The sequence below is a fragment of the Antrostomus carolinensis genome, unplaced genomic scaffold (assembly GCF_000700745.2).
Source record: "Antrostomus carolinensis isolate BGI_N321 unplaced genomic scaffold, ASM70074v2 scaffold14900, whole genome shotgun sequence".
Classification (NCBI taxonomy): Eukaryota; Metazoa; Chordata; class Aves; order Caprimulgiformes; family Caprimulgidae; genus Antrostomus; species Antrostomus carolinensis.
In genome coordinates this window covers 1-9,604 of record NW_010286559.1, presented here as the reverse complement: position 1 = coordinate 9,604, position 9,604 = coordinate 1, and the positions used below count along the sequence as shown (strand labels likewise).

Below are 9,604 nucleotides of genomic sequence, written 5' to 3'. Positions count from 1 at the left end.
TGGTGGGGGTTTGGTGCAGACCTCCTCAATGCAGAGCTACTCTTGGTGACATCCCAGTGCTCATGAACAGGGATTTCTGAATTCCTGGGCTTGCTCTGGCTGTACATGGTGCGTTGCGGCTTTCAGCCATGTGTGTAGGACTGGGGAAATGGCAAGGAATCTTCAACGAATAGGGGCTGCCTGGTGGTTTCTGTGGATCTCCCCTCTTACAGGAGACCCTTCTTGTCTGCAGGTCTCCAGAAATGTGGTGTCAGAGCTTTGGACTTCTAGGAAAATACTACGACCGTGACGGTGAGCTGGGGATCCAATAGCTGAGGGGCATTTAGGGGATGGGGGATGGTCCCAAAGGGGACAGAGAAAGGAGAAGGATAGGCAGCTGTAGGGGAAAATTTCTGGGTTGGATCTTCCCAGAGTGAAACAAGGATGGGAAGGTCAAGAGCTCTACAGGAAACAGGTGGGGAACAGAGGTATGGGGGGAAAGGGAAGCTGGGAGGGGGTCAGATGTTGTTCTGTAGCAGGCTGGCACTAGATCCTCAGTAATGTTGGTCACCTAGTCTTGGTTTACAGGATGGGAACAGACACATACTTGAGGCAGCCCCAACCACCTCCTTGTGTCATTCATGTGTGCTGATGGACAGATTTGTGTCTCTCTCAACAGCACCAGGATCCTTTTTGCTGGGGAAGCAGCTCCACGTACCCCTGTGCCCACTGCCTCTATGTAGAGCTGTGGTGGATGGATTATCCAGGATTATATGGTTGACGTAACCTCTGAACTCATCTACCAGAACAAGAGTCAGATCTCCACAGAAGTCCTTTTTGTCTCTCCCTTGGGTCCCGACATGGCCATCTACTCACTCCTTCCAGGCTCACAGTGAGGATGCCAAGGTCCAGGCCATGCTGCGGGATGAGGTACCACCATCTAGGGACAAATGACCGAACCACCACAGGGGCATGGGATGAGCAGCCCACGGCCTGCCTGGTGATCAGCTTTCTGTCCCTCTCCTTCCCTCTTAGGTCCAGCAGCTGCACAAGCCTATAGGTGGCTGGGAGAATCTGGAATACCTTCAGGAGCAGTCGGAGTATCCGGGCGAGGTGTTTGCCTGCTTCCTGGGCACCCTGTCCCCTGGCAGGGAGGTGGCCGTGACCTTGTGCTATGTCCAAGAGCTGTCACAGGCGCCAGATGGAGCAGCCCGTTTTGTGCTGCCACCCACACTACATCCCTGTGGAATATTACATCGTGAGTGACCCCACAAGGAACCTGCCCTCCCAGTCACACACGCCACAGAAGGGCCACAGACTCCCCATGTTCTTTATGAACAGACACAATGCAACTTCCCTTTGCATCCACAGGGGCCCCACATTTTTTCTCCATGCAGCCCCTGGACAGATCCACATGTTCTTCCCTGTGGCTCATGAGGAGACCCACACATGTTTCCCATAAACAGACTCATGGACCCCTCCATACACCTTATTGACAACCCCCAGTTCTCTCCATATGTCCAAAGATGGATGCCAAATCCTGCCCACGCTGCCACTCCTGCAGGGAGAGCCTTTGCCCTCCCCAGTGCCACGTTTTTCCTTGCATCCTGCAATTGTCTCACTGGCAAACTGACCTACAGCTTGCTGCTCACCACTAGCCTGCAGTCACCCCGTGGAGTGGCCGATGTCCAGGCCAACTTTTCCCTCACCCCTTTGATCTACACTGCCCAGGACCGCAGCACTGCACAGGTATGTCTTCCTGAGTGCCAGGGTCCTGGGGGGAGCTGGGGAGGAATGTCATCACTGAGAAAAAGGAGATGCACTGGGATCAGTGCCTGTGCTCCGAGCCAAATGCTGGGTCTGGTCCCCTCCTCCTCTGTATGACCAGACACCCCTTCTCCAGGTCTCACTGTCTGGCAGCCCCCCGCATGAGTATGATTTGGAGCTGCTGGTGTACTTTGGAGAACCTACTGCAGTTAGTGCCATGGTGGAGAAGGGAGACCCTGGGGCTGCTCCAGGTGAGTGCAGCTGGGGAGGGAACATGGAGGCACCTCTGGGTTGCAGGAAGCATGGAGACACACAGAGACATGGGGTTCTGAGCGGTGAGATATCACTGGAAACAAGGATGGGAATGGGAATGGGAGGCATTCAGATGGGATAGTTTGGGTCCTGAGGTTCCAGGGTGGGGTGCTGGGGACACTGTTGTGAGGTATCAGATACGACAGGATGTGTATGGGGAGCTCTGTGTTAGGGCTCACTGGGTAGCTCTGTTGGAGGCACTGGGCTGTGCAGTTGCTGGACAGTACAGTAGCTATTGAGGTACCAGTGTGGGGTGTCACAGGCTCTGGGATGGTGGAAACTGAAAGCACAATGATAATCAGAACCAGGAGGAGGAGAGGGGTCCCTGTCTGGCCTTCATCTCACCACATACCTCCTCCAGGCTCCCTGCTTGGTGATCCCATGGTGTTGGTGACACTGGCACCCAGCATCCCTCAGGCAGTGCCTGGGCAGCGCCAGTCTGGAGAGTTCATCTTCCTCCTGGACACCACTTTTCTTGAGCGTGTGCAGGTACCCCCACAGAGCAGGGACCAGGATGGGGTGGAGGAGCAGGCTGAGGGGCAGCGGACCAGGGCAGGCGGACAGAGGGACTGAGATGTGAGGGGGGACTGGTGAGACCTGAAATGGTCCTGAAATACCTCGGGTGCCCAGGGGACCTCAGGGCACTGGCTCAGGTGATCCAGGGGAGTCCAGAGGCTTTAGGAGTACCAGACTGTGGGCAAAGGCATCTGTACCACCCACCAGTGCCTCCCAAAACCTGCCTGCTGTGTCTTTCCACAGGACTCTTTGCTCTTCCTTCTCAAGAGTCTGCCCCTGGGCTGCTACTTCAACATCTACTGCTATGGAGAAACCTCTGTGGGCATCTACCCGTGAGCAAACATGGGACAGGCTGGGTGCTATGGGGCTGGATTAGGTGCTGGTGGGTAGGGCTGGATATTGTGGGGCATGACTGGGTGCTGTGGGGCTGGAATGGGTGCTAAGGAGCAGGGTTGTTGCAAGTATTCAGATGAAATAATCAAAACTAAACAGAAGAATTGGGTTTGATTATGAAATAAATTCTTAAAGCAAACGTCTGAGTTAGGATTGTTAGCTTGGAACTAGAGAAGCATAAAGGCCTTAATAAGAAGGGACTGTAAAGTTCTAGGCCTGCTCTAATCATTAACTCAATAGCAGAATCAGAAACAATGCACCTACGCCATAGTGTTGCAAGGATTGAAATTTATTACTCTAATGCCCATGGAACCTTGAAAAGTCTTTGTTTTACTGACCACTGGGATGTGAAGAAGAGCCTGTTGAGCCAAGTCCTTGGGACAAGGTCATTAGAGGGTCTTTTCTTTTGAGTCGGTGGTCCGTGGTGGTCGCAAAAGAAGCCCTTCGACTCATTTCAAGACTCAATGGGCATGTGCAGCAAGGCAGGGTTTTATGATAATGATTTCTAAGAATTGTATTGAATATGAATTATAATTCTGATGAAATATAATGATTATGTATGATTTTGTATAATATAAACTTTACTCCATGCGCTCACAGGTATGCACGATAGGTGGAGCGATCCCCCGTGCAACCAGTGCTGCAATAAAGAAGTGCTGCTTCTTAAGACTACATTGGTGTTAAGAAGTTTATTCCCGATTTCAGTGACAGGGTTAGATGGGGGGGGTACAAGTGTCCCAGGGAAGAGAAAGGACAGAGGGGTGTGGGTGGAAGGAGCCACCCAAGGGATGTGGTGGTCACAAGGGAACAAGAAGGATCCTGTTGCATGTAGGGGAATGGAGAAGTGAGTCTATACCTTTAGAGGTTTCTGTCCCTGAGTGGATATCTCTCCCTGGCATAGTTTCTCTAACGGAGGTCTCTCTCCTGGGCCACTCTCTCCATTAGAGGGTCTTACCCTCCACATTTTGGGGTTCCTGAGCAGGACCCCAACACTCATGTCCCATGTCTCCCAGCTCTTCATCTTCATGGCCGGGCTACCCCCTGACAAGGAAGCCATTGCAGCTGAGGTCTGCCGTCACCGCAACAGCCACCGGTAATGGGGACTCTGTGACCCCAGTCCTCTAGTCACCCTTTGGTTGTCCTGTCATTTCCATGCTTGATGAGGGCCCCTGTTCACCAGTGCCTGGCCCAATCCTTGTGCCCCTCTAGTGTCCCAAAGACCCTTCCCACCCTACACAGCCCTCCAGTGCCAAGCCCCCATGTAAGAGTCTTTGCTTACTGCCCCCCACAACCAAGGCACCCTTCACAGAGTGAGCAGGGAGACTGAGGCACAGGGCTGTACACCCTGATGTGTCCCCCAGATCTGCCCCAAGTCCCAGATCTCCTCTGCCAGCTCCCTGTCTAACCCTAGCTCCAACCCCAGTCCCTCACTCTCATCCCTACTCTTCCTCCTGTCCCCTTTTTCTGCACCTCAGCTTGTTCCCCTCTGAGCTGTAACTCCAGCCTGTGTTCTCCAGCTCTATCCTGGCATCCTTGCACCCACCTCTGGCTCTCATTTCTGACACCTTTCCCTGCTTCCCTCATAGGTGTTTCTCCTTCTGCTTCTCTGAGGACAGCGCTGCCCTGGCTACGGCCCTGGCTGTGGAGACAGGAGGTGAAGCTGCCTACGTCACCTCTGACAACAGTACATTTGTGGTAGGAACCCAGAAGCCCTGGCAGGTCCCCCCCTATTCCACAGACACACCAACTTCCAAGCACCTCAGCACCCAGACTGCTCACACACAGCAGTCAAGACCCAGTTCCCCAAGGAACCCAGGTGGCTCAGGCTTCCTCTGACTCTACCCCACCACCCCACCCCCCTGAGAACCCAGATGCTTCTGCCCCGCTATAACCCACAGATCTGACTGTGCCCAGGGGACCCAGCTGGTGCAGGCTACCCCACACATTCCACTGTCCCCCAGGAAACCCCAACACTGGGGCCATGGGATGAACCCTGGTGGGGCTGCGAACGGTGGTGTCCTGTCCTCTGTCTCCAGGTGTTGAAGTGCCTGAAGCAGGCCCTAAAGCCAGCAGCTGAGGGAGTGTCTCTGAGCTGGATGCTGCCCCGTGGCCTGGAGGTTGAGGTGCTGGGGGGCACTCCTGAGTTTATCTTTCAGGGCCAATACAGCCTCCTCTATGCCCAGATCCATGGACAGGCACAGGTGAGAGCTGGGACTACAGTCATCTCCAGTTACCTCCCAATAGCCTCCCAGTAACCACCAGTAATCTTTCAGTAATTTCCCAATATCTCCCAGCAACCATCTTGTGTCTCCAGTAAGCTCCAGTAGCTTCCCATGTGTTCCTAGGATACAGCGGTGACCAAGGGGGTCCTGACCTTGCAGTACAGCCTGGATGGCCAGGATGTCACTCACAAGATTGAATTCCCACTGTGCCCACAGGGAGATGGCCGGTGAGAGCCTGTCCTAAGGGAAACGCATGCATCCCCCTCGTGGACTCCAGCTGACAGAGGGCCCAGATAGCTTATGCATTCCCACCTTCCACACACAGTCCCAAACTGGCTGAGAACCCAGGTGTCCGAGCATGCTCTTCTTCCCCACTTTGACCTCACAGGGGTAGGACCCAGGAACCTGGGCATCACTTCCCTCCAGACAGATGAGGACCCAGCCATCCAGGTTGTCCCTCTGTCCATCCTCACCCCTGAAGGGAGAGAACCCAGCTGTCCAGGGTCTCTCTCTGTCCACCTTTCCCCAGCGTGGAGACAAGCCAGGTGGTCAGGCTCACCCCATTCTGTCCCCCAGGCTGGCTGGGCATCGTCTGGCTGCAAGATGCTTGCTGCAGAGGTTATTGCCAGAGGCTGTGAGTGGGCCAGGGGATGAACTAAGGAATCATGCAGTTGAGATCAGCCTCACTTCAGGGATCATCTGCCCCTTTACCAGCTATGTGGGGGTTCGCACATCACAGAGGGTCACCTGGTATCGAGGTAAGGAAAGACACTTGTGGGAAAGAGCTGATGGGGCAGCTCCATGGGATGTTCTCATTCCGCTGAAGCTGGAACCCCAGCTACAGGGCACCCCCAGCCTCATGGGGTAGGCCCCATCACCACCAGGTGCGTCTTTCCCATGTGCCTAATTTAGCCCCTTTCCCTGTTTGCCGTCAAAGGGCCCCTGGCACTGTTGCCACCCCGCCAGTCAGTCATCCCCTGCCAGATCGTTTTGCTTCATGGCTCCATAAAAGGCACTACCTGCTTTCCTACAACCATCTGGGTCCCACCTGGCTGGCTGATAGCAATGTGTCAGTCTTGGCTTGCCCTCCGTCAACTCACCCATGGCATTGCTGCCCTGGCCCAGCAAGGGGCTTCCTCAAAAGGTTTGGTATAATCTAATGTCTTATAGAGGGTTATGCTGCCATGTCTTGCTCATGGCATGGAAACGGATGAATTTTGCCTTTAACCCCTCCCTTAAACCTGCAACCCTTTCAGCAAATATGAGACCTAGCTCAGGGACACCCAGGGAGGGGACAGGGATGGTGCTGGATCATAAATACACAATTGGATAAGATATGTTGGGGAACTGTCTAGAGACATCTTCGGACTTGGCTGGGTAGGAATGCCAGGAGAAGAGGCAATGGTCAAAGGTAGGGGTGAGTTAGGGGTGTCCAGAGAGGGCTGTGGATGGAAGTGCTTTGGGGACATGCAGGAGGGACTTTAGACTGCAGATATCTGCCCAAAGAAGAGTGGAGATAATGTTCTGGGGCATTGCACAGAGAGGGGTCAGCTTCCTGTGATCACCCAACCCTCCTGTTCACATCTTCTCCCACAGCATGTAAACCAGCACCACCATCTATTTCTTCTCTCAAGCATGTGGATCCCCTTACATTTGTTATGTGCACTCCATTTTTTGGGCCTTTCTTGACCAAAGCCATTGCTGAGTGCCAGAAGCTGATGACACTGCAGAATGTAGATGGCTCCTGGGCCCTCAGCTCAGAACTGGCCTCTGTGCTGGAAGTCGATGAGGCCGAAATCAAGGAAAAGATGCCTGGTGAGGTAAGGGGAGAATCTTTTATGGTGGCAGAGTGTCATCCTGGGGCAGTGGGAACCCCTTGGGTGGTGACAAAACTGGCATCACACAGGCGGCCAGAAAGGAATGAAGGGATCAGAAACCAGAAGCCACAAAGGAAGGGGGGAAGCAGTGAGGGGGCAGGAGGGATGCTCAGCACTGCATAGCAGTGCTATTCTGAGTCATTGTTTTCCTACAGGTCATGGAGCCAAACATCTGGGCCACAGTGCTCGCTGTGACCTGGCTGCACAGACCAAACAAGTGTTACCGAGATGTCTGTGAGCTGCTGGAGGCCAAGGCTGTGACCTGGCTGTGCAGCCAAGCTGGTGAGTTGTGTGCTGAAGCCCCCAGCACAGCCTCCTCCCTTCTCTCCTCAGTGGGACCTGCCTCACCTCTTCACAGGACCACAATTTCCTGGGGGCAGGTGAAGGAGTCCTGTGCCCCTTTCTCCCTTCCATCTGTGCACTCCCCCTCCTGACTGACTCCCCTAGTGCCCCTGTCTCTCCCCAGTTGCAGTGTCCCAGCTGGACAAGTGCCTGGAGGCGGCCAACACTCTCCTTGGGAGCAGCGTGGAGCCAAGTGTCTTCAGGCTCTGAGTTCAACACATAACTTGTGCTACAGACCAGCAGCACCTGCAGAGCTAAAAAGGGCCAGAAAGTATAGCCTAGATTCACCCACCATGCTGGGATACCACTGTTGCTACCAGCTGGGGTTTTATGTTACAGACAAATTCTCACTGCTTATGTCTTCAGCTACTTGAGCTGTACCTGTATCATGCTGAACTCCTCAAGAGAAAACCTCTAGTTCAGAGCCTCCAACGTGTTTGGTGTTGGTGGAGGTGGGAGTGGGAAGGAAGCATCACATTCCCCAGTGGTTGCCCTTCCCAAATCCAGCTTTGGCAAAATGGGCTACTGGCCTCCACAAAGATAGCACTTAGGGACATGGTTTAGTGAAAGATGGTACTTAGGGACATGGTTTAGTGGTGGACTTTGTAGTGTTAGGTTAATGGTTGGACTCAATGACCTTAAGGGTCTTTTCCAACCTAAATGATTCTCTGATTCTATGGTTTCTGTCTTGACAAGAGAGTGCTGTGCACACTAGAACAGATGAGTGTTCAGAGGTGTCCACAGCAGGCACAATAGCAGTGGCTTGCAATGAGTGACTCCTGCTGCACCCCACTTGCTGACCTCTTTGCATTACTCCAAAATTCCAGGCTGTGTCAGGAACTCCTCTATCTGCATTGCCATGTAAACAAACCATTTTGAAAGTAAAACTTTAATCTGCATCAGACCCAGCCCATCATAATGTCCAAGAGAACTCATGTGGTGTGAGATTGATTTGAAAACTAACAGCAGGTTGGAGGTGGAACTGCAGGAACTTCTGATTAGCAAACCAGTCATGCAATGTACTCCCTCCTGCCCCCGGGCACTGAATTCATGGGTCTCACTCCATGTTGGCAAAATCTCTGAGTCATTTTCCAATAAAGAGTGAATCTTCTATAAGCCAAAAGGTGTGACATAGCCTTTATTTCAGTTGGGCCTACGATCCTTCCTTCCAGGGGCCACCTATGAGTCACCAGGAGGGGCATGAAGGGATGTGACTTCCCAGAGAGCTGTGTATTGCAATATACTAAATCAGGTGTCACTGTTACTCCTGGAAGAGGACAGACCTGTTCTAGGTTAGCAATACAAGAGCTGAGGACTTGCCAGGCTTTTTCTAGACTACTTCTGGCTTGATTTTTTCTCAGCTTGATCTTAGTGGTAGCAACTGTAGCAACACTTTGCCCAGCAGACAGATGACTGATGTCTAACTTCTCTGAGCTGTAACAGAAAAGTTGTCAGGTGATTAATGACCAACTTGGTTTTAGCTTCAACTTTCTAACTCCATTGGACCAGCAGACAGATGACTGATGTCTAACTTCTCCGAGCTGTAATAGAAAAGTTGTCAGGTGATTAATAACCAACCTGGTTTTAGCTTCGACTTTCTAACTCCATTGGGGCATGTGGCCCTGAAAACAAATGCTGATCTCCCTTTAAGATTCACCTCTGCTGTCTGGGGGAGACACATCACAAATGTCTGCATGCACTGGCAACCCCCCTCCTGCTCTGGAGGGCAGTGGGGACACAGAGGAGTCACCTTCCTCAGAGATGCAAATGGAATGAAGCTGAGAGGAATGTGCTCTCCCACACTTCTTGCTTGGGGTGCAGAAGGAGAAAAGAAGGGGATTGGGGACCTCACGTTTTGGAGAGCTGGATCGTGACTGTGAGGAAATACTGGTAGCTCAGCCTACTTCAGCTGCCAACGCATGTATTGTTGATCCACCGAGAGGTTTTAACTTCTTCCCTTCAAGAGGCTCACAAGGGTGACTCATCTGATCACACTTTATTGGTTTTTATGGCCTGGAGAGAATACCAGGCTCTGCTTCTCTCTCCTTGTTGACCATTTGCTGAGTCTGAAAAGACAACCTCAGTCAGTCATGGCTGCCTAATTCTGAAGGAGTCAATCGTTATAGTCTTCTGCAGGATGTGAGCTGCATCCCCTCTCTGGAGCTTCAACGGGCATCAGTTTGGAAAAGCCTGTGC

At 52.7% G+C, this 9,604-nt stretch overlaps 1 protein-coding gene across 1 annotated transcript; it reads left to right on the top strand.

Annotated features, from left to right (window-relative positions):
* Positions 1–212: 212 nt before the first annotated feature.
* LOC104530516 (von Willebrand factor A domain-containing protein 5A-like) lies at positions 213–7,618 on the top strand (the record flags this gene model as incomplete). Its single annotated transcript, XM_010175153.2, is given in 18 exon segments — positions 213–285; positions 659–733; positions 736–854; positions 856–909; positions 1,015–1,222; positions 1,544–1,728; positions 1,883–1,997; positions 2,420–2,547; positions 2,818–2,906; positions 3,950–4,060; positions 4,554–4,662; positions 5,004–5,168; positions 5,313–5,416; positions 5,766–5,947; positions 6,127–6,333; positions 6,786–7,009; positions 7,222–7,348; positions 7,539–7,618. Coding segments are annotated over 18 exon segments (2,355 nt in total), but the record flags the coding sequence as incomplete, so codon positions are not given.
* Positions 7,619–9,604: the final 1,986 nt, after the last annotated feature.